The sequence below is a fragment of the Pan troglodytes genome, chromosome 19, assembly GCF_028858775.2.
Source record: "Pan troglodytes isolate AG18354 chromosome 19, NHGRI_mPanTro3-v2.0_pri, whole genome shotgun sequence".
NCBI classification, from domain to species: domain Eukaryota; kingdom Metazoa; phylum Chordata; class Mammalia; order Primates; family Hominidae; genus Pan; species Pan troglodytes.
In genome coordinates, this window is record NC_072417.2 from 88,979,639 (window position 1) to 89,003,986 (window position 24,348).

At 50.5% G+C, this 24,348-nt stretch overlaps 2 protein-coding genes across 4 annotated transcripts; both read left to right on the forward strand.

Moving 5' to 3' along the window:
- The first annotated feature begins 85 nt into the window (after positions 1–85).
- On the forward strand, positions 86–18,873 carry TEN1 (TEN1 subunit of CST complex). Of its 2 annotated transcripts, none has more exons than XM_003315739.5 (4): positions 86–224; positions 6,919–7,016; positions 12,248–12,405; positions 18,428–18,873. In XM_003315739.5, the coding sequence occupies exons 2-4, from the start codon at positions 6,925–6,927 to the stop codon at positions 18,547–18,549; spliced, it is 372 nt and encodes a 123-aa protein (XP_003315787.1). In that variant the 5' UTR covers positions 86–224; positions 6,919–6,924; the 3' UTR covers positions 18,550–18,873. The 2 variants fall into 2 exon arrangements, with proteins under 2 accessions (XP_003315787.1, XP_063655392.1); XM_063799322.1 differs by lacking the exon at positions 86–224 and adding an exon at positions 299–325.
- On the forward strand, positions 18,873–24,297 carry CDK3 (cyclin dependent kinase 3). 2 transcript variants are annotated; one of them, XM_016930913.3, is made up of 8 exons: positions 18,892–18,982; positions 19,699–19,828; positions 20,161–20,238; positions 20,309–20,429; positions 20,535–20,705; positions 20,798–20,899; positions 21,481–21,684; positions 23,595–24,297. In XM_016930913.3, the coding sequence occupies exons 2-8, from the start codon at positions 19,713–19,715 to the stop codon at positions 23,718–23,720; spliced, it is 918 nt and encodes a 305-aa protein (XP_016786402.1). In that variant the 5' UTR covers positions 18,892–18,982; positions 19,699–19,712; the 3' UTR covers positions 23,721–24,297. The 2 variants fall into 2 exon arrangements, with proteins under 2 accessions (XP_009431601.2, XP_016786402.1); XM_009433326.5 differs by having other exon boundaries at positions 18,873–19,828.
- Positions 24,298–24,348: the final 51 nt, after the last annotated feature.

Here is a 24,348-nt window from a genome sequence, read left to right on the forward strand (position 1 = left end):
GCCGTGGCTGGGGCCGGTCGCGGGGCAGACTAATCCCCTGCTCCTGGCCAGGGGAGGCTCCCGAGCGGATCCTCGGGAAAGGGGCTCCGAAGGTCAAGAAATTGCCCTGCTGGGCGTCCGGAGAGTGGGAAAATAAAGCACTTTTTGTATCCCGCCCCTCCCCCGTCACGTGACCACGCGGGGCGGAAAGAAGAAATCCGAGGACCGGGCGACGCCTAGAACAGGTTGGCTGGGGCCTTGGGAAGGGGGCGGGACAACGAGGCTGAAGAGGGATTGCGCCTGCACTTGCCCCCCTCTTACCCCGCGGCTTCCATCACGCTTCCGGGTCCGTGCCCCTAGGCCTCTCCGAAATGAGAGTGGTCCGGAGACTCTGGAGTCTGGGGCGGGAGATGGGGCTTTGCGGAATTGCTAGGGAGGGTCACTTGGGCTTTTGCCAAATCCACCCGGATTGGAGAAGAATGGGACGGGAACCAGTCTCTTTGGGGAGAGGCTCCAGTTACCTTTTGTTAAGATAATGGCGTCTTTACTGGCAGAGGCGTGGGTTCCGGGGCCCTGGGTGTGGGATTGTGAGCGCTGTTCAAGGGGTGGACGCGAATTTAGAATGAGACCAAGCGGGCGGTGCTGCTCTAAGCCTTCTGTCTGGGAAACCAGACATTTTCTCCCCCAACCTGGCAGTTACTAGAGGTCTTGGAATCCAGACTTCTTTGCTTTCGCCATCATCGTCATCAAAGTGGGAAATGCACACTTACTGTTAAAACCTAGTGTAGGGCCGGGCGCGGTGGCTCACGCCTGGAATCCCAGCACTTTGGGAGGACGAGGCGGGCGTATCACTTGAGCCCAGGAGTTCAAGACCAGCCTGGGCAACATGGCAAAACCCCATCCCTACAAAAAATACCAAAAAATTAGCTGGGTGTAGTGGCATGCGCCTGTAGTCCCAGCTACTCTGAAGGCTGAGATGGGATGGTGGCTTGAGCCCCGGAGGTGGAGGTGGAGGTTGCGGTGAGCCAAGATGGTGACATTGCACTCCATCCTGGGCAACATAGTGAGACCCTGTCTCTACAGAAAAAAAACAAAAAACAAAAACAGTTCTGCCCAGTGGGATTGTAGACAAGGGAGATTCAGGGATTTGTTGAATCATCTCTAGTCATTTTTTTTTTTTTTTCTTGAGACGGAGTCTCGCTCTGTCGCCCAGGCTGCAGTGTGGTGGTATGATCTCAGCTCATTGCAGCCTCCACCCCCTGGGTTCAAGCGATTCTCCTATCTCAGCCTCCTGAGTAGCTGGGATTATAGGGGCTCGCCACCACACCCAGCTAATTTTTGTATTTTTAGTAGAGACAGGATTTTGCCATGTTGGCCAGGCTGGTCTCGAATTCCTGACCTCTTGATCCACCTGCCTCGGCCTCCCAAAGCGCTGGGATTACAGGCATGAGCCGCTGCGCCTAGCCTGTCTGTAGTCTGTGTAATACTATGACTTTAGTTTTCTCAGAAGTAAAACTAGGAGAGATGCATAACATTCATAATTTGAATAATAGAACTATAATACACACTCTTAACCCCTAGGACCTCAGGATCCTCATTTGTCTTATTAAGCTGCTGATCTCAGACCCCTTCAACAGCAGAGAGGGTGTCTAGTTTATTCTCTGTACCTGGCACAGTGCCTGCCCCGCTAAAGGTGCTCAGGAAATCTTTGTGGAGTGAACAAATGGCTGCTTGACAGCTGACCTTCTAGTTCTAATATTCTAGGAAACCAATTGCTCTTAATGTAACAATGATAATGGGTGTACTTAGCATTGAATAGAAAAGACTTAGATGAAGAGCTAAATTTGGTGAGTTTTTATTTTGAAATAATTTCAAATTTACACGAGAATTACAAGAATAGAACAAAGAACTTTTCTTCTGTGACTTTAATGCTTTTTTTTTTTTTCTTTTGAGATGATGTCTTCCTCTGTCACCCAGGCTGGAGTGCAGTTGCATGATTTCAGCTCACTGCAACCTCCGCCTCCTGGGTTCAAATGATTCTCATGCCTCAGCCTCCAGAGTAGCTGGGACTACAGGAATGTACTACCACACTTGGCTAATTTTTGTGTCTTTATTAGAGGCAGGGTTTCACTATGTTGACCAGGCTGGTCTCCAACTCCTGGCCTCATGTGATCCGCTCGCCTCAGCCTTCCAAAGTGCTGAGATTACAGGCATGAGCCACTGTGCCTGGCTGGCTGACATTAACACTTGTGAAGTGTATAAGCCCATTGTTTTGTAGTGTTGGGTCTCAGAAAACAATACCCCAAAATGAAGGCCTCAGAAGCAACCCACAAAGCAAGTTTTTTTTTTTTTTTTTTTTTTAACCTTCTGTCCTCCTCTCCCTCAGGCCCATTCTCCCCCGAGCCTAGCCAGAGAAGTTAGAATCTTCTTCCCCAAGGCAGGTCATAGAAAACAGAGTCCTTTACCCCCAAAGCCAGCCATAAAACCCTAAATATAAGCTGGGTGCGGTGGCTCACGCCTATAATCCTGGCACTTTAGGAGGCCAAGGCGGGTGGATCGCGAGGTCAGGAGATCGAGACCATCCTGGCTAACACAGTGAAACCCCGTCTCTACTAAAAATACAAAAAAAGCCGAGCAAGGTGCCATGTGCCAGTAGTCCCGGCTACTCGGGAGTCTGAGGTAGGAGAATCGCTTGAACCGGGGAGGCAGAGGTTGCAGTGAGCCAAGATTGCACCACTGCATTCCAGCCTGGGCGACAGAGTGAGACTCCGTCTCAAAAAACAACAAAAAAAACCCTAAATATATTACTCTTAACTTTCCCTCCTTCTTTTGGTGTAAAAACTGGCCAAAAAGAAATTATCTGACCTAGCTTGTTTGACTGTAGGCCATAAGACTCCATTCCAGAGAGGGTCCTGCCCCACACCCAGAAGGAAGGAATGCCTGTTCCAAGAGGCCAAGAAGAATCTAGACAGACAGGCCTTGCTGGGCCTCCCCACTCAGTCTATCAGCATTAGATCATACCTTTTATGTTCAATCATTTGCATAAAAATGTACAATTTCCCCTGTATCTTTGGGTCTTCCTTCTGAAGGCTTCCATATGTACATGTTACATAAATTTGTACACATTTTTGACTATTACTCTGCCTTTTGTAAGTTGATTTTTTGCAGCTAAACTTCAGAGGACCCCTTGGCACCTACAGTAGAATGTCCCTTAATTCGGATTTGTCTGATATTTCTTCATGATTAGGTTCAGATGATGCATTTTTGGCAGGAATACCACACAAGTGATTAATAGGAGAAAAGGCATACACATGTATTTGATCATAGTTTTGCTTTGTTTTGTTTTGTTTGAGACAAGGCCTTGCTCTGTCACCCAGACTAGAATGCAGTGGCGCAACCATAGTTCACTGCAGCCTCAAACTCTTAGGCTCAAGCATTGATCATAGTTTTATTTATTTATTTATTTATTTATTATTTTTTCAGGCAGAGTCTCACTCTGTCGCCCAGGCTGGAGTGCAGTGGCATGATCTCGGCTCACTGCAGCCTCTGCCTCCCGGGTTCAAGCAATTCTGCTGCCTTAGCCTTCCCTGTAGCTGGGATTACAGGCACCCGCCATCATGCCTGGCTAATTTTTGTATTTTTAGGAGAGACGGGGTGTCACCACATTGGCCAGGCTAGTCTCGAACTCCTGACCTCAAGTGATCTGCCTGCCTTGGCTCAAAAAAAAAAAAAAAGAAAAAAGAAAGAGGCCCGGTGAGGTGTCTCACGCCTGTAGTCCCAACACTCTGGGAGGCCGAGGTGGGTGGATCACCTGAGGTCAGAGGTTCATGACCAGACTGGCCAACATGGTGAAACCCCGTCTCTACTAAAAATACAAAAATTAGCCGGGCATGGTGGCACGCGCCTGTAGTCCCAGCTACTCAGGAGGCTGAGGCAGGAAAATCGCTTGAACCCGGGAGGCAGTGGTTACAGTGAGCCGAGATCCCGCCACTGCACTCTAGCTTGGCAGACAGAGCGAGACTCCATCTCAAAAAAGAAAGAAAGAAAGAAAAATGTATAATCATTATACCAGCAAATTCCTCCCTCGGTGAGAACTGCATAGCAACCCCAGCATCCTCCCCACCTCTTTTCCCCCAGATCCACCAGAAAAACAGGAACATCTAGTGGGGACACTCCTTTAGTCCCCTCATGTTAGTGAGCACACACTCGTGTACACTAGCCCTTCGTAATTGTTATCTCCCCCCGTTTTAGACAACCAGTGTTTTCATAGCCTGTGCCACCTCTATAACCACCTGATGGGTTCCCACAGCACAAACGAAATCATTTCATGGAGAGCATGGCATTACAGTCAAGAAAGACTAATTGACACAAGGCTGGCCACACCACGTGGGAGTTGGTATTATTAGTCAATCTTCTGGAAGGCTCAGAGATTAGACATTATTTAAATGTAGTTTCGGGGAAGGGGTGGTGGCAGCTAGGCAATGGGTGCTTGCTGCTGATTGGTTGGGGGTGCAACCTTAGGGGTGTGGCAAATGGTCCTCCTGCAGGCTGAGTCACCTCTAAGGGGGGCCGCAGGAGTGGTGGGTGGGGTCCATGTGGAGTTGTTGGTGTCAGACATGCAAAAAACCTGAAAAGATATCTCCAAAGGCCAATCTTAGGTTCTGCAATAGTGATGTTATCTGCAGGAGTAACTGGGGAAGTTGCCTAGCTTGTGACCCCTGGAATAATGGCTGGCAATCTTAGCAGAGTTCGGGCTTCTCTGTGCTCCTAGCCTGGTGGTTTCTCATTAGCTTTACAAAGGTGGCTGCGTTTTAGGGAAGGGCTATTTTCATTTAAACTGTAAACTAAATGTCTCCCAAAGTTAGCTTGGCCCAAATCCAGGAATAATTAAGGGCAGCTTAGAGGCCAAAGGCAAGAGGGGGACTGGCTAGATCAGCTCTCCCCCCCGTCCTAATTCTCTCACTGATACAATTTTTGCAAAGGACATCTTACTTCTCTATCAAACTATGACTCTGAGGAGGAGATCTTTTTGCTCATTGTTGGCCATTATGGGCTGTACAATGTGTTCCTTGTTCTGAAGAAATAATGGTCGGCTTTCCAAATCTGTGCACTGTCTCTTGTTCTGCTTTTTCATTTTTTTAAATTTAATTTTGTTTTTGTGGACAGCGTCTCACTCTGTCACCCAGGCTGGAGTGCAATGGTGCAATCATAGCTCACTGCAGCCTCGATCTCCCAGACTCAAGCGATCCTCCCATCTCATCCTCCCAAGTAGCTGGGATTACAGGCATGCACGACCACACCCGGATAATTTTTATATTTTTAGTAGAGACGAGGTTGCCCTCAAACTCCTGAGCTCAAGTGATCTGCCCGCCTCAGCCTCCTCAAGTGCTGGGATTATAGGCATGAGCCACTGCACCCAACCTTGTTCTGATTGTTTTGAAGCATTTGTAGCTTCTAGCAGGTAAGCAAAGCCCAGTCCAGAGTCACAGTCTGTTCCTGTCAAGGAACAGAGTTCAGTGGTACTGCCCCAGAGCTACCAGCATGAGTCTCACTTGCCAGCTGTGATCAGGACCTTTCACCACGTTATCTGCACCATAGCCACAGGCAGTCTCTGTCTCTTGCTGACAAACAGAACAGTTCTTCCTGGCACTATGTGCCTGAGAGGGTGCAAGAGAAACGTGTTGATGAAGAGAGTCAAATTCGGCAAGGCGCGGTGGCTCACGCCTGTAATCCCAGCACTTTGGGAGGCCAAGGTGGGTAGATCATCTGAGGTCAAGAGTTCGAGACCAGGCTGACAAACATGGTGAAACCCCATCTCTACTAAAAAGCACTGGGATTACAGGTGTGAGCCACCATTCTGGGCCACACATAGCTTTTTAAATATTGTTTTGGTTTATTATTATTTTGAGACAGGGTCTTACTCTATTGCCGAGGCTACAGTGTAGTGGTGTGATCATAGCTCACTGCAGCTTCACCCTCCTGTGGTGAAGTGATCCTCCTGCCTCAGCCTCCTAAGTTGCTGGGACTACAGGTGAGAGACACCACACCTGGCCAATTTTTGTATTTTTTTTGTGGAGATGGGGTGTTGCCATGTTGCCCAGACTGGTCCCGAATTCCTAGTCTCAAGGGATCCACCTGGCTTGGCCTCCGAAAGAGCTGGGATTACAGGCATGAGCCACTGTGCCTGGCCTAATGTTTTAATTTTTTCATAGAGATGAAGTCTCACTATGTTGTCAAGGCTGGTCTATGTTTGTTTTTTGTTTGTTTGTTTTGCTTTGTTTTTTGAGACGGAGTCTCGCTCTTATTGCCCTGGCTGGAGTGCAATGGCATGATCTTGGCTCACTGAAACTTCCACCTCCTGGGTTCAAGCTATTCTCCTGCCTCAGCCTCCCAAGTAGCTGGGATTACAGGCATGCGCCACCATGCCTGGCTAATTTTGTATTTTTGGTAGAGATGGGGTTTCTCCATGTTGGTCAGGCTGGTCTTGAACTCCTGACTCAGGTGATCCGCCCGCCTCAGCCTCCCAAAGTGCTGGGATTATAGGCATGAGCCACTGCACCCGGCCATGTTTTTTTTTCTTTTTTTTTTTTTAATACATGAATGCATATTATATCAAAAAATTTTTTTTCTTTTTTTATATATATATATATTTTTATTATACTTTAAGTTCTAGGGTCCATGTGCACAACGTGCAGGTTTGTTACATATGTATACATGTGCCATGTTGGTGTGCTGCACCCATTAACTCGTCATTTACATTAGGTATATCTCCTAATGCTATCCCTCCCCCCAAAAAAATTTTTTTTTTAATTTTAAAACACTGCCTACTGGAATTAGTCTTCAAGATGCTGTTGGTCTCATATATCTGCTAATCTCTGTTTTGTAGTCTATCCGGTTTATCAGGAATCTTCAAAATCCCTCTCAACTATTTGGTTACAGGAGCCCATGATGCTGCCTAAACCTGGGACCTATTACCTCCCCTGGGAGGTTAGTGCAGGCCAAGTTCCTGATGGGAGCACACTGAGAACATTTGGCAGGTGAGAACGGTTGTTTTTTTCACTGGTGGGGGTGATGATATGTTAAATGTCTTTCTCTACCTCCAAAAAAACATAATTAGAAAAGATTTTTATAACTTTGTCTAATTATGTTAAAATACTAAAAAAAAAAAATTAGTTGCTGGGCGCGGTGGCTCATGCCTGTAATCACAGCACTTTGGGAGGCCGAGGTGGGTGGATCACCTGAGGTTGGGAGTTTGACACCAGCCTGACCAACATGGAGAAACCCTGTCTCTACTAAAAATACAAAATTAGCTGGGCGTGATGGCGCATGCCTATAATCCCAGCTAATCGAGAGGCTGAGGCAGGAGAATTGCTTGAACCTGGAAGGTGGAGGTTGTAGCGAGCCGAGATCGCGCCATTGCACTCCAGCCTGGGCAACAAGAGCAAAACTCTGTCTCAAAAAATAATAATAATAAATATATATACATATATATATTGAAAAAATTAATATTCATTGTAAAAAGTGTAGATAGTCCATAAAGGTGTAGAGAGGAAGGAAAAGTCACCCATAATCCCATTACCCAGACAACCACTGCTAACCTTTGGTGATTATCCTCGTGCTTTTCCATATGTATGTGTTTGTATATGTGGGTGGGTATGGAGACACCCAATATACGTATATACATATATACTCTGTCAGTTATATATCAGTTATATATTGCTATGTAACATATTACCCACACACACAATTTTAGTTTTTTGTAGAGACAGGGTATCCCTATATTCTCAAGGCTGGTGTCTAACTCCTGGGCTCAAGCGATCCTCCTGACTCAGCCTCCCAAAGTGCTGGGATTACAGGCGTAAGCCACTGTGCCCAGCCTCCCCCAAATTTAAAATAATTATTGTCTCATAGTTACTGTGGGTCAGGAATTTGGGAGTGGTTTAACTGTTTGGATCTGGCTCAGGGTCGCTCATGGGAGTGGCATCCAGATGTTGGCCAGGGCTGCAGTTATCTGGAGGCTTGACTGGGGCCAGGACCTCTACTTCCAAGATGGCTTGTTCACGTTTGGCAAATTAGTGCTGGCTCTTGGCAAGATAGCTCAGTTCCAGACAATGTGGATTTCTCTGTAGTTCTGTGTGAGGGTCCTCATAACACAGCAGTTTCTGCCAGAAGCAGTGACCAAGAGAAAGAGCAGGGTGAAAACCACAGTGTCTTTCATGACTTAGCTTCCAGAGTCAGTCTCAGTCATTTCTGCAGTATCCTACTGATTACACAGGTCAGCCTTACTCAGCATCGTAGGGGATGCACAAGGATGTAAATATCGGGGGTGAGAATCACAGGGGACCATCTTAGAGACATGTGTACATACGTATAGAAGTATTTTAACCTAGGCCAGGTGCGGTGGCTCATGCCTGTAATCCCAGCACTTTGGGAGGCCGAGGCAGGCGGATCACCTGAGGTCAGGAGTTTGAGACTAGCCGGGCCAAAATGGCGAAACCCTGTCTCTACTAAAAATACAAAAATTAGCCGGGCTTGGTGGTAGGTGCCTATAATCCCAGCTACTCAGGAGGCTGAGGCAGGAGAATCGCTTAAACGTAGGAGGTGGAGGTTGCAGTGAGCTGAGATTGCGCCACTGCACTCCAGCCTGGGGGACAGGGTGAGACTCCATCTCAAAAAAAAGAAAAAAAAAAAAAGAAAGTAGTATTTTAACCTAGCCTGGGTGTGGTGGTTCACGCCTGTAATGCCAACACTTTGGGAAGCCGAAGTGGGCAGATCACCTGAGGTCAGAAGTTCAAAACCAGCCTGGCCAACATGGTGAAACCCCGTCTCTATAAAAAATACAAAAATTAGCCAGGCATGGTGGCAGGCGCCTGTAATCCCAGCTATTCGGGAGGCTGAGGCAGGAGAATTGCTTGAACCCGGGAGGCAGAGGTGGCAGTGAGCTGAGATCATGCCATTACACTCCAGCCTGGGTGACAAGAGTGAAATTCGGCCTCAAAAAAAAAAAAAAAAAAAAGAAGTATTTTAACCTAGTTAAAGGCTGGGTGTGGAGGCTCACACCTGTGATCCTAGCACTTTGGGAGGCTGAGGTGGGAGGATTGCTTGAGTCCAGGAGTTTGAGACAAGCCTGGGCAACATGGTGAAACCCTGTCTCTACAAAATATACAAAAAATTAGCCAGGCATGGCAGTGTGCGCCTGTAGCCCCAGCTACTGGGGAGGCTGAAGTGGGAGGATCACCTGAACCTGGGAGGTCTAGGCTGCAGTGAGCCGAGACTGCACCACTGTACTCCATCCTGGGTGACAGAGTGAGATCCTGCCTCAAAAAAAAAAAAAAAGAAAGAAAAAAAGAAGAAGAAAGCAATATTTTAACCTAGATGAGATCCTATTATATTACTATATTGTAGCATTTATTTACTTAGCTGTGTATGGTAGACCTAGTGCCATCTCAGACATGTAGATCTATATCATCATTTTGAATGGTTCCATTTTGTTTCACTGTGGTGATATTGCATCATTTACTTAGCCAATTCTTTTGTTTTTTTTTTTGAGACGGAGTCTCATTCTGTCACCAGGCTGGAGTGCAGTGGTGCAATCTCGACTCACTGCAACCTCTGCCTGCCAGGTTCAAGCGATTCTCCTGCCTCAGCCTCCCGAGTAGCTGGTATTACAGGCACCTGCCATCACACCCGGCTAATTTTTTTTTATTTTTTAGTAGAAACAGTGTTTCACCATCTTGGCCAGGCTGGTCTCGAACTCCTGACCTTGTAATCCACCCGCCTCGGCCCCCCAAAGTGCTGGGATTACAGGCGTGGGCCACCACGCCCGGCCTACTTAGCCAATTCTTTATTGATTTTCTTTTCTTTTTTTCTTTTTTTGAGACAGAGCCTTGCTCTGTTGCCCAGGCTGGAGTGCAGTGGCACGATCTCAGCTCACTGCAAGTTCTGCCTCCCGGGTTCACGCCATTCTCCTGCCTCAGCCTCCCAAGTAGCTGGGACTACAGGCAGCTGCCACCACGCTCGGCTAATTTTTGTTTTGTTTTTTTTTTGTAGAGACGAGGTTTCACCGTGTTAGCCAGGATGGTCTCGATCTCCTGACCTCGTGATCTGCCTGCCTAGGCCTCCCAAAGTGCTGGGATTACAGATGTGAGCCACCGCACCTGGCCTTTTTTGTTTTTTTTAATTGAGATGGAGTCTTGCTCTGTCGCCAGGCTGGAGTGCAGTGGCGTGAGCTTGGCTCACTGCAACCTCCAACTCCCTGGTTCAAGCGATTCTCCTGTCTCAGCCTCCCAAGTAGGTGGGATTACAGGCGTGCACCACCACACCCAGCTAATTTTTGTATTTTTTTAAGTAGAGACGGGATTTCACCATGTTGGCCAGGATGGTCTCCATCTCTTGACCTTGTGATCTGTCTGCCTCAGCCTCCCAAAGTGCTGGGATTACAGGCGTGAGCCACCATGCCTGGCTTTATTGATTTTCAATAAAGACATCAAGATAATTCAGCAGGGAAAGCATAGTCCTTTCAACAAGTGGAACTACTGGATATTGACACTGTGTCGCCCAGGCTGAAGTGCAAGTGACATGATCATGGCTCACAGCAGCCTTGACCCCTCAGCCTCTCAAGTAGCTGAGACCACAGGCGTGCACCACTGTACCTGGCTAATTAAAAAAAAAAAAAAATTATAGAGACGGCATCTCGCTGTGTTGCCCAAGCTGGTCTCTAACACCTGGGCTCAAGCAATCCTCTTGCCTCGGCCTCCCAAAGTGCTAGGATTACAGATGTGAGCCACCATGCCCAACCTAGATTTTTTTTTTTTTTTGAGACGGAGTCTTGCTCTGTTGCCCAGACTGGAGTGCAGTGGTATGATCTCGGCTCACTGCAGCCTCTGCCTCTTGGGCTCCAGTGATCCTCCCGTCTTGGCCTCCCAAGTATCTGGGACCACAGCTGCATGCCACCATGCCTGGCTAATTTTTTATATTTTTAGTAGAGACAGGGTTTCAACATGTTGCCCAGGTTGGTCTCAAACTCTTGGACTCAAGTGATCCACCTGCCTTGGCCTCCCAAAGTGCTGGGATTACCAGCATGAGCCACCACGCCCAGCTAGATATTCTTATGGTAGGGGAAAACATCTTGATCTTTACTTCACAACATACAAAAAAAAATTTACACTGTGTCATAGATTACAAGCTAAAACTGAAATGTCTCAAGTAAACAGCAGAATATCTTTACAACCTTGAGTAGGCAAAGATTTCTTTTTTTTTTTTTCTATTTATAGCATTTGTAGCCCATATTGAAAAAGAAAAGATGGCCAGGCACAGTGGCTCATGAGTGTAATCCCAGCACTTTGGGAGGCTGAGGCAGGTGGATCACGTGAGCCCAGGAGTTCGAGACCAGTGTGGACAACATAGCAAAACCCTGTCTGTACAAAAAATTAAAATATTAGCCACGTGTGATGGCAAGTACCTATAGGTCTGTACAAAAAATTAAAATATTAGCCACGTGTGATGGCAAGTACCTATAGTCCCAGCTACTCAGGAGGCTGAGATGGGAGGATTGCTTGAGCAGCCTGGAAGGTCAAGGCTGCAGCCTGGGATACAGAAAAAAAAAAAAAAAAAAAAGAAAGGAAGAAAAAGATTTCTTAGACAAGACATAGAAAGCAAAAGTCATAAAAGAAAAAAATGATCAGGTGTGGTGGCTCATGCCTGTAATCCCAGTACTTTGGGAGGCTGAGGTGGGTGGATCCTTTGAGGTCAGGAGTTGGAGACCAGCCTGGACAATATGGTAAAACCCCTTCTCTACTAAAAATACAAAAATTAGCCAGGCCTGGTGGCAGGCACCTGTAATCCCAGCTACTCGGGAGGCTGAGGCACAAGAATTGCTTGAACCCAGGAGGCGGAGGTTGCAGTGAGCCGAGATTGCTCCATTGCACTCCAGCCTGGGCAACAAAGCGAGACTCCATCTCAAAAAAAAAAAAAAAAAAGAAAAAGAAAAAAATGAATAAACTGATCATCAACAAAATTAAAAGCTTCTACTTATCAAAATATACCATTAAGAAAATTAAAGGCAAGGAGATGAAAATTAAAAGGAATTCCTTCACATTCTACAATGTAGACTGAAACATTTTTTTCTGGTTTGTTGCTGCAATTTGCATTTCTGTGATGAGACTGAGGCTGAACACTTTTCTATAGATTTCTTGGCCATGCAAACCTTTTGAGCATGGTGGTCATTCTACGTATGGATGGAAATTATTGCATTTCTTCTGCCTTCCAGGTTATGCCTCTATGACATGATTCAGTCCAGAGTAACACTGATGGCTCAGCATGGATCCGATCAGCACCAGGTTCTTGTCTGTACCAAGTTGGTGGAGCCCTTCCACGCCCAGGTGGGCTCCCTGTACATCGTCCTCGGGGAGCTCCAGCATCAGCAGGGTGAGCTGCGGCCTCAGACCCCCTTTCTCATCCTGGGGCATGAGCTGGGGCAGTCTTCGGGGCAGTCAGTGAGAAATGTGCTCGTGACCCAACAGCAATGTCTCATCAGGGTTAGTGTTTCTTCCAAATTAGCCCACAAGTTCAACACTCTTGAGGATTCAACTCAGAGTGGACTGGCCTCATGGTGCCAACTCAAAGACAGGGTGGCTGGTCAGGAGTTCGAGACCAGCCTAGCCAACATGGCGAAACCCTGTCCCTACTAAAAGTACAAAACTTAGCTGGGCGTGGTGGCATGTGCCTGTAGTCCCAGCTACTCAGGAGACTGAGGCAGGAGAATCACTTGCACCAGGGAGATACAGGTTGCAGTGAGCCAAGATCATTCCACTGCACTCCAGCCTGGATGACAGAGTGAGACTCCGTCTCAAAAAAAAAAAAAAAAAAAAAAAGACAGGTACAGTGAAGAGATGGTCCCCCATGGGGAAGGGGGAACGAGGAGAGAGAAACCACTAATTTCTCAAGGCCTACAACACACCAGGCCTGATGTGAGGCAGCTTGCTTAGATCTTTTTGAATTTGCCTGTCAGCCCTTAATCTGAGTCTTAAAAATTTTTTTTTTTTTTAGTTTTTTTGAGACAAGATCTCTCTCTGTCACCCAGGCTGGAGTGCAGTGGTATGATCATAGCTCACTGCAACCTCCATCTCCTGGGCTCATGAGGCTCCCACCTCAGCCTCCTGAGTAGCTGGGACCACAGGCGTGCACCACCACACCCGGCTAATTTAAAAATTTTCTGTGGAGACAAGGTGTCATTATTTTGGGATGAGGGATCTGCCTGCCTTGGCCTCCCAAAATGCTGGGATTACAGGTGTGCAGCACCAAACTCAGCCGTACTTCTGATTCCTTTTTATTTTTTGAGACGGAGTCTTGCTCTGTCGCTCAGGCTGGAGTGCAGTGGCGCGATCTCGGCTCACTGCAAGCTCCGCCTCCTGGGTTCACGGCATTCTCCTGCCTCAGCCTCCCAAGTAGCTGGGACTATAGGCGCCTGCCACCATGCCTGGCTAATTTTTTGTATTTTTAGTAGAGACGGGGTTTCACCGTATTAGCCAGGATGGTCTTGATCTCCTGACCTTGTGATCCACCCTCCTTGGCCTCCCAAAGTGCTGGGATTACAGGCGTGAGCCACCGTTGTTTTTTTTTTTTTTTTTTTTATACAGTGCCTTGCTCTGTCAGCAGGCTGGAGTGCAGTGGCGTGATCTCAGCCCACTGCAACCTCCAACTCCCTGGATCAAGCGATTCTCCTGTCTCAGCCTCCCGAGTAGCCCTGCCTGCTTCTGATTCTTACCGCTGTTTTTTTTTTTTTTTTTTTTTTGTCTTGAGACAGAGTCTTGGTCTGCTCTCCAGGCTGAGTGCAGTGGCACGATCTTGGCACCAGGCCCTATCCTGCCATTTCTGTATGGATTGCCTGTAGTGGAAACCAAATGGTTGATGAAGGAAAGTTCTTTTTTTTTTTTTGAGACGGAGTGTCGCTCTCGCCAGGCTGGAGTGTAGTGGCATGATCTCAGCTCACTGCAACCTCCGCCTCCCGGGTTCAAGCAATTCTCCTGCCTCAGCCTCCCGAGTAGCTGGGACTACAGGCATGTGCCACCACGCCCGGCTAATTTTTGTATTTTTAGTAGAGATGGGGGTTTCACCATGTTGGCCAGGATGGTCTCGATCTCTTGACCTTGTGATCTGCCTGCCTCGGCCTCCCAAAGTGTTGGGATTACAAGCGTGAGCTACCGCGCCTGGCCTGGAAAGTTCTTTAGAGAAGAGTCACAGTGAATGAACGCAGGAGAAATCCGTAAATTCAAAGTCATCATTTTAAAAGCCCTGACAAAATAAAAAATCCAGGCAACAGTCCTCGCTAGTGGCCAAAATCATTAGGAAACATCTTGATGAGATCATTGTGATAGAGGGACCCGCCAGCAGTTCCTAGGCTGGCCTGATCAATGTCGACATGATAAAAATCAGAAGGGCAAACATCAGGTACCTCCGATGTGAGTCATGAGGAAGACACACATAGCAACACCTCTGGTGGGTTCTTGCCAAAAAAACTGAACCTGGGCTGGGCGCGGTGGCTCACGCCTGTAATCCCAGCACTTTGGGAGGCCGAGGTGGGTGGATCACTTGAGGTCAGGAGTTCGAGACCGGCCTGACCAACATGGTGAAACCCTGTCTCTACAAAAAATACGAAATTAGCTGAGCGTGGTTGGCACATGCCTGTAATCCCAGCTATTCAGGAGGCCAAGGCAGGAGAATCGCTTGAAACTGGGAGGCGGAGGTTGCAGTGAGCTGAGATCACACCATTGCACTCCAGCCTGGGTGACAAGAGCAAAACTCCATCTCAAAAAATAATAATAATAATAACCAGCCTGGGTAACATGGTGAAACCCCATCTCTACAAAAAATGCAAAAATTAGCAGGGTGTGTTGTTGCACACATGCCTGTAGTCCCAGCTACTGGGGAGGCTGAGGTGGGAGGATCACTTGAGCCAGGGAGGCAGAGATTGCAGTAAGCTGAGACTGTACCACTGTACCGCAGCCTGGGTGACAGAGTGAGACCCTGTCAAAAAAAAAAAAAAAAAAAAAAAGAGAGAGAAAGAAAGAAAAGAAAAGAAAGAGAAGAGAGAAGAGAAAGGGAGGGAGGGAAACCTTCCTGTGTGTCCCCTGTGCACTTCCCTCTTCGAGCATCCTTACGGCTCTGGGACTTGCCCAAACCTTTCTCCCCAAACCACACACCCACAGAGTCTGGAGTAGGGCCGGAGTTTCCCCGGCTCCTCGGGTGTGTCAGCATCACACATCCCTCCCTGTCTCCCTGCTGCCAACCAGTTCCACCACTGTGCACCTCTGCCCCAATTCCACCTCCCACGCCTGCTGCTGCACCTTGGACTTGTTTTCCTGAAATTGCATGCCATCCACTCTCGCTTCTACTTCTGCTGCGTCCCTCTTGCTCTATCAGGACCTGTGGACTCGGGACTCCTGGGCTTTCTCCCCCACCTCTCTTCCCTGTTGGGCCTCACTACCATTTCAGCCACTTTCCTGGCAGCTTCACTCCTGCCCCGAGACCCCAGCCTCCACCGTCCTGGTTCTGCCAACTGTTGAGTGCAGAAAGATCACAGAACTCCAAGGATTCGGAGCTCAATGATTTCAGGGGCTCACTGGCGTTCCCCTGCTCTGCCTAGAAATCCTTCCTGTGTCCTGGCCACACCCACCTCCCCGGTGCCACCACAGCTAGTCCAGAAATTCCCCTGCCTCATAAGAACCCACTTCCTCTCCTCCCCTGTCCCTCCCGGCTTATTGCTTTATGACCCAGCTAGAATTGAGGCCACAGGCAGCCGTTCTTCCTCCTACCATCAGACACTGAAACGGCCACCGTTAGCTCCTTTCTCTAGTCTAAGAGGAAGCGGGGTCCCTCCTACCTAAGGGGTTACCACAGTTCTTCCCTCTCCACATATAAGGCATTCAAGCCTCCTCTATATGGAAATAATAGTCTCAATGACAAGAAGTCATCTTCTACACTACAGTCTGACCTACCTGCCCATGACCTTCCCTCCCTTTGCAGACAAACCTCCTAAAAGAACATCTGTGCTCCGTATAACCCCTTCCTCTTCCCAGGCCTCACCCCACTGCATTCTGACTGCTTTTTATAACCCAGGCCCTTCTTCTTTGCTCCAGGTTCTTAATCTTTTTTTTTTTTTTTCTGAGATGGAGTCTCGCTCTGTCACCCAGGCTGGGAGTACAGTGGCACGATCTCTGCTTACTGCAACCTCTGCTTCCTGGGTTCAAGCGATTCTGCCTCAGCCTCCCTAGTAGCTGGGATTACAGGTGCCCGCCACCACACCCAGCTAATTTTTGTCTTTTTAGTAGAGACAGGGTTTCACCATGTTGGCCAGGCTGGTCTTCAGCTCCTGACCTCAGGTGATCCGCCTGCGTCAGCCTCCCAGAGTGCTGGGATTACAGACGTGAGCCACCGCACCTGGCCTTTTTCCTTTTTTTTCCTTTTTTTTTTTTTTGAGACAGAGTCTCACTCTGTTTCCCAGGCTGCAGTGCAGTGGCGCAATCTTGGCTCACTGCAACATCCACCTCCCCGGTTCAAGTGATTCTCGTGCCTCAGCCTCCCAAGTAGTCGGGCCTGGGTAGCTTTTGTATTTTTAGTAGAGACAGGGTTTTCGCTTGTTGGCCAGGCTGGTCTTGAGCTCCTGGCCTCAAGTGATCTGCTTGTCTTGCCCTCCCAAAGTGTTGGGATTACAGTGTTGGGATTACAGTGTTGGGAGCCACCGCGCCCCGCCCCGATTCCTCTCTGACCTGTGTCAGCACTGGGGCTAACAGAAGCTGAGACACACAGGCAACCTCATGTTTCAAATGAGTTCATTGCCTAAGGGTAGCCTGTATAGACAGCTAGGCAGGATGACACCCTGAATTCTGCCCTCAGGCTGTGCTATAAATGACCTAGACTAGAGGAAAGGGCAGGCAGAGCCTTTATCTCAAACAGCGTCAAAAGAAAACAATGTAATAGCCTAGAACATTGAATCTATTTATTTATTTATTTTGAGATGGGTCTCACTCGTTGCCCAGGCTGGAGTGCAGTGGCTTGATCTCGGCTCACTGCAACGTCTGCCTCCCAGGTTCAAGCGATTCTCCTGCCTCAGCCTCCCGAGTAGCTGGGTTTACAGGTGCCAGCTACCACACCTGGCTAATTTTTGTATTTTTAGTAGAGACGGGGTTTTGCCATGTTGGCCAAGCTGGTCATGAACTCCTGACCTCAGGTGATCCACCCGTCTCGGAAATCTATTTATTAAAGTGCTCAGAGAGCAGAAAGAGCATGAGTGCAAAAAATTTTTTTAACTTTTTTTTTTTTCTCTTGCAGGCTATGACTGGGGAAAAAAGAAAGAAAGAAAAAAAAATGTCAGCAATGCACAGTGGCTCACGCCTATAATCCATGCATGTTGGGAGGCCGAGGCAGGCAGATCACTTGACCCCAGGAGTTTGAAACCAGCCTGGGCAACATGGTGAGACCCCATCTCTACAAGAAATACAAAAATTAGCCGGGTGTGGTCGTGCGTCCCTGTAGTCCCAGCTCCTCAGGAAGCTGAGATGATCGCCTGAGCCTGGGAGGTGGAGGCTACATTGAGCCGTGATTGAGCCACTGCATTCCAGCCCAAGTGACAGAGCGACACCCTGTCTCAAAAAAAAAATTTTTTTTTAGGTGGAGTCTTGCTCTGTTGCCCAGGCTGGAGTGCAGTGGCGTGATCTTGGCTCACTGCAATCTCCACCTCCTGGGTTCAAGCAATTCTCCTGCCTCAGCCTTCCGAGTAGCTGGGATTACAGGCATGCACCACTACACGCGGCTAATTTTTGTATTTTTAGTAGAGATGGGGTTTCATCATGTTGGCCAGGCTGGTCTTGAACTCCTGACCTCAAGTGTTCCACATGCCTTGGCCTCCCAAAGTGCTGAGATTACAGGTGTGAGCCAGTTCGCCTGTCAAAAGAAAGAAAAATTTTAAAAAGTCTCTTGGAGATGTCTTTCCTGTTTGGTGCCACCCGAACAGTGGCAAACCTTTCCATTATGTATCAGGTCACCACCGCATCTGCTAGAAGCCCCCCTCGTCCAGGGTGGGATGACCTGCTCCTATAAAGCCAAACTTACCGGGAGCTCAGTCTCTTGGATTTTTAAAATATGGGTGTCTCTTTTCCCCTGGTTCCTGATGACATTGTGTCCCAAGGTGCCAAGGGCGCCTTTCCCTCAGTCCAGAGGGGTTTTCTGGCCACCTGCTAAGTTCCAGACACGGGCCTACTGTGCATGACAGGCCCACGGTTCTAGGCCCAAATACTCAATTGCCTTTGCCCCATATGCCGTTGTTATTGTCCACATCACTTGCTGCCAAAACCCAGGACTGAGCTGTGGAGGGAACAGCTGGAATGCACCTTGGAGGACGTTGTTGACACGCCGCTCATTCGCCGTTCGTGCCCCGGTGTTTGTCTTGCAGACAGAGGCTCCGTGGTGAAGGCGCGCGTGCTGACCTGTGTGGAGGGGATGAACCTGCCCTTGCTGGAACAAGCCATCCGGGAGCAGAGACTGTACAAGCAGGAGCGGGGCGGCAGCCAGTAGGAAACAGCAGCCTAGCAACACCCTCACCTGCTTCAGAGCCCAAACCCTCTGGAGCTGCGGGAGCCCGGGAGAGCACAGACGCCTCCCCAGCGAAGGCCTTGTCTGGAGCTCGAAAGCCGAGGGGCGGGTGATGAATCCAGCCCCTTCCCCTACTTTGGGATTGGCTCAGCAATGAGAGCCCAGAAAGCATGCCATAAATCCGACAGCCCTACCCCGGGAGACTGCAGGTGGCCGAGCTTGGGCGCCGGGGCTGTGCTTGGTGTGGGGCCATGGAGGGTTCCAGAAGGTCCTGGTGAATAAAGGCCCAGGGGGCGTGTTCTTGAAGTGTGCTCGTGGTGCAGCGCCAGCGGGGGCCAGGAGGGGGAGCTGCAACCCAGGCTGTGGGCTGCAGCCTCTCAGGGCTTCTGGTGAATTCTGGGCCTGAGGCCTCAGGGTAGGGCACCAGGGGCCCAGGGACTGGGGTGGGGGGCCCAGGATGCAGGGGTCTGCCCCTGGCCAGGCTCTGCCTTCAGAGGAGGCTGAGCGTCGTCACACGGGCTGGGCCAAGGCCCTGGGCCCTGACCGTGCAGCCTAAGACAGGACTGTGGCTTTAAGACCCTCCTGACCCCTGACCTCTGCCCCCAGTGGCCCTGGCCCCTGGGCAGCCCTTCCTGGCCGCCATGTGTACCCAGAGCCTGGGACTGGCTGGGCTGGGCAGTGACCCGGGTGGGAAAGGGTGGTCTTGCCCTCTAAGGCCTGGCACAAGTGAGAGGCCTGGGGGTCCATGTTGGGCTGGGCTGGGCGAGGGGTGGTCTCTGACTTCCTGGGGGTTCTGGCTGGGATGGGCAGGGGGCTGGGTGGGAGAGTGTGGGCCCTGCCCTCCGAGGCCGGGCATGGGCGAGAAGCCTGGGGGTCCTGGCTGAACTGGGCTGGGTGAAGGGGGGCCCCTGACCCCCTTGGGGTCCGGGCTGGGCTGGGCGAGGGGCGGTCTCCGACCCCCAGCCAGGTTCCCAGGCAGGATGAGCTGGGGTTGGGGTGGCTAGGCCGTGGGCCTTGGGAGCTGGGCAGTCTGGGCTGGGCTGGGCTAGGCAGGGCGCCACATGGAAGCTGGAGGAGCAACGGGAGCGCTGGGTGTGGGGTGCAAATTGCCCAGTGCCTTCTGTTTCCCAGGCAGCTCTGTGGCCATGGATATGTTCCAGAAGGTAGAGAAGATCGGAGAGGGCACCTATGGGGTGGTGTACAAGGCCAAGAACAGGGAGACAGGGCAGCTGGTGGCCCTGAAGAAGATCAGACTGGATTTGTGAGTGCTGGGACGGCCCCTGAGTTACCCACCCTGGGCCATCACAACCTGGACGCTCCCTGATCCGTTCCCTCTTTCCTGGAGTCCACATTTAACTCCTCTGGGTGCTGCCCAGCAGCCCTTACCTGTCCTCCCCCCAGCTCACTGCCTTCTGACCAGCCTTTGCCGGGGCCCTGACTGTGGAGTTTGGTGGATGACGTGCCAAGGAGCACAGGTCTCCATTGCTGGGGCCCTGGTCATTCTGTGGGGTTAAGGAGAAGCCGATCCCCCTGGCTGGAAGTGCCCTTCTTGGCCCAAGTCTCTGCCCACGGCTGTGCCCTTGTTTCTTGCAGGGAGATGGAGGGGGTCCCAAGCACTGCCATCAGGGAGATCTCGCTGCTCAAGGAACTGAAGCACCCCAACATCGTCCGGTGAGTTGGGGATTGAGGTGGGGAAGCTGGGATGGCGAAGGTAGCATCCTGACTGCCATCTCCCTGCCAGACTGCTGGACGTGGTGCACAACGAGAGGAAGCTCTATCTGGTGTTTGAGTTCCTCAGCCAGGACCTGAAGAAGTACATGGACTCCACCCCAGGCTCAGAGCTCCCCCTGCACCTCATCAAGGTAGGGAAGGAAGGGCAGGGAAGGAGAGGTGACACCCCATCCCTGCCATCCCTGTCCACGCAGCGCCTCCGCTCAGCTGGCTCCACCTCGCGCTCGTTTCTCCAGAGCTACCTCTTCCAGCTGCTGCAGGGGGTGAGTTTCTGCCACTCACATCGGGTCATCCACCGAGACCTGAAGCCCCAGAACCTGCTCATCAATGAGTTGGGTGCCATCAAGCTGGCTGACTTCGGCCTGGCTCGCGCCTTTGGGGTGCCCCTGCGCACCTACACCCATGAGGTATTGTGAGACAAAGAGGAGAGAGGGGCAGCAGGAGGAGTGTCACCCATGCACTCAGCCACCCTGAGTGATGCTGTTTCTTTGCCCTGCAGGTGGTGACACTGTGGTATCGCGCCCCCGAGATTCTCTTGGGCAGCAAGTTCTATACCACAGCTGTGGATATCTGGAGCATTGGTTGCATCTTTGCAGAGATGGTAGAGAGAGGGGCACATATGGCCACAGGGTGCCACAGGCAGGGTCCTACTGGGGTTGGGTGGGGTCCACTGATGCTCCCATTCGAGGCGGATTAAAGAGTGTTTGGGGCTGGACATGGCTCACGCCTGTAATCCCAGCACTTTGGGAGGCTGAGATGGGAGGATTGCTTGAGCCCAGGAGTTTGAGACCAGCCTGGGCAACGTAACAAATCCCCAGCTCTTAAAAACTACAAAAATTAGCTGGGTGTGGTGGTGCATGCTTGTAGTCCCAGCTACTTGGGAGGTTGAGGCAGGAGGATTGCTTGAACCTGTGGTTGAGGCTGCAGTGAGCTGTGATCGCAGGACTGCACTCTAGCCTGGGTGATAGAGCAAGACTCCGTCTCTATTTTTTAAAAAAAGGTGTTTGGTACTGGCTAAAGGACTGAGGAAGGTAGCCTTATTCCAAAAGAGGCCAGAATTCTTTGCACAGTCATGGGAAAGATATCTTGACAGGCCTCTCCCTGGGTCTGGCCACTTATCTGGTATTGGATTCTGTATAACAAAGTGGCGGACCCCACACCTTCTCTTCTTCCCCATTTCAGGTGACTCGAAAAGCCCTGTTTCCTGGTGACTCTGAGATTGACCAGCTCTTTCGTATCTTTCGTATGCTGGGGACACCCAGCGAAGACACATGGCCCGGGGTCACCCAGCTGCCTGACTATAAGGGCAGCTTCCCTAAGTGGACCAGGAAGGGACTGGAAGAGATTGTGCCCAATCTGGAGCCAGAGGGCAGGGACCTGCTCATGGTAGGTGCATGTGGGCTCCAGCTACTGCTCCGACTACAGTTTCCCCTCATCAGCCAGCCTCTTACATAACCCTGGCACTTTCTGAATCCAAGGCCAGGGTCTCTTTCCTGACCTTTGTACACAACTGGCTTGGGTATACTGATTGTTCAACCTGGAAGCCTCCCCCAGGATAAGTGCAGTATTTATCTTCCCTGTGAAAGTGGCACTCATTGAGTTAGCTCTGTCTTTATGCTGTGCTACACGCCCTTTTTCCCTAGTTGTCTTGTGTGTTTGGTTATTCTACTTTGTGGACATTACTGCTCCATCTAAGCTGTATGCCTCCCCAGGCTGGGGCCATACCTTCTTTTCTTTTCTTTTTTTTGAGATGGAGTTTTGCTCTTGTTGCCCGGGCTGGAGTGCAATGGCGTGATCTCAGCTCACTGCAACTTCTGCCTCCTGGGTTCAAGTCATTCTCCTGCCTCAGCCTCCCGAGTAGCTGGGACTACAGGTGCCTGCCACCACGCCCAGCTAATTTTTGTATTTTTTTTTTTTTAGTAGAGACAGGGTTTCACCATGTTGGCCAGACTGGTCTTGAACTCCTCAGGTGATGTGCCCACCTCAGCTTCCCAAAGTGCTGGGATTACAGGCATGAGCCACTGTGCCCGGCTGGGGCCTCTCGTTCTACTGCCTGGCTGTTCCCCTGTGACTCCTACAGTGGTCAGTCTTCAGAACAGGCTGTTCCCTACTGCCTGGGCCCATGCCACAGTTCTCACTCACCCCTCCTGTTGGTGTCTTGAGCTGACCCAGGCCGGACTGCCCAGGAAGTCTCTGGCAGAACCGTCTGTTCTTTTTTTTTTTTTTTTTTTTTTTGAGACAGGGTCTCAGTCTGTCACTCAGGCTGGAGTGCAGTGGTGTGACCATGACTTACTGCAGCCTTGACCTCCCAGGCACAAGCGATCCTCCCATCTCAGCCTCCTGAGTAGCTGGGACCACAGGTACACGCCACTATGCCTGGCTACCTTTTGTATTTTTTTTGTAGAGACAGCATTTCACCATGTTGCCCAGGCTGGTCTCGAACTCCTGGGCTCAATTGATCCTCCCACCTCAACTTCCTGAGTAGCTGAGACTATAGGGGTTCACCACCATGCCCAGCTAATTTTATTTTTGTAGAAATGGGGTCTCACTATGTTGCTCAGACTGGTCTCGAACTCCTGGGCTCAAGCGATCCTCCTACCTTGGCCTCTCAAAGTGCTGGGGGGATCACAGGTGTGAGCCACTGCGCCCGTCCACCATCCATTCTTGCCCACAAAGTCTTGGAGCCACATTTCTCTCCTTAATCTGGTGTTGAGTGAGAGGAAGGTGGGTCAGTATTTTCATCTTCAGGCTGTGTGTCCAGCTCTCCAGAAGTCTCTGTGTGTTGTGTACCCGCCCAATGGCAGCAGGACGGCACAGACTCCAGCCAAGGCCCCGAGCCCTCCAGCTGGGCTACTCCACCACAGGGGGTCCTTCCACATCCTGTCTGGGTTTAGGGACTCTAGGGCAGAGGGCTGGACAGGTTTGGCCTCTTGGAGTGTCAGTCCCTGAGCCCCCACTCAGTGTTCCTCCCTGGACAGCTTCAGTCCCCTGCTTCCTGATACGTGGGGTTCTGTGCTCTTCCCGACTAGAAGCAGGCTGGGACCTGGGACCCTCCCCGAGAAGGGGGGTGACTCAGCTTCAGTGGCCTGAGGAGACCTGGGTGACTCGTTAGGACTGTCCAGATTCCAGGAGTGTCCAGAACTGGCTGGAGAGCTGGGAGGTCATGGCTTCGTGCGGTTCTGGGTTTGAGGGCAGCCAATTTGGGGCCCAGGCCCTTGATCTGGGACCTGGGAGGGGAATTTCTCACCCCACCCTGGCTGCACCCAGACCACATCTTCTTCCTTCTTTCTTCCTAGCAACTCCTGCAGTATGACCCCAGCCAGCGGATCACAGCCAAGACTGCCCTGGCCCACCCGTACTTCTCATCCCCTGAGCCCTCCCCAGCTGCCCGCCAGTATGTGCTGCAGCGATTCCACCATTGAGAATGTCAAGGCCACACTCAGATCCTTTCTCGAGCAGCTGCTGCCCCAGCTGCCTCCTACCCATTGCCAAGAGAGGATGCATCGGGGGAGAGCAAAGCACTAAGGAATTTAGCATCAGCCTGCAGAGGGCTGAGTCTGGGTTAGTCCTGCCCGCAGGTTAGCGAGATCCTGTGTTGTTTTTTTGGGTTGGATGGTGCCGTTTCAAAATAGAGGCATAGATGCTCCATGCACGAGGGGTCCCCGGGCACTGGAACAAGTGCCAAGTTGAAGGCAGGGGGCCTGCCAGAGCTGGGTGTGGGTATTCAGGCCCTCACCTGCCCCGCCTGCAGGGCCAGACCCTGAGGAAAGGGCGCCCCCTGCTGGTCTTTTTGGATTTAAAATGTTTGGGGAAGAGTTGAGTTCCAGTTCAGAGTCCCAAGTTAAACAGGAGGGAGTGAGGGAGAGGACAGAGGGCGTTCCCCGGATCCCAGGAGAGCTGGGCTATGACTGCAATAAGGAGTTGTTCCTTCACCTGAGATGTGCTTCTTTTGGTTCATTTCTGGCTTGACAACAAGAAATAAACGTGGTATGTTCCTGAGTTTTCTGATTGTTCTGCTCACAGGGGACACCTCGGCTTCCCGACAAGGGG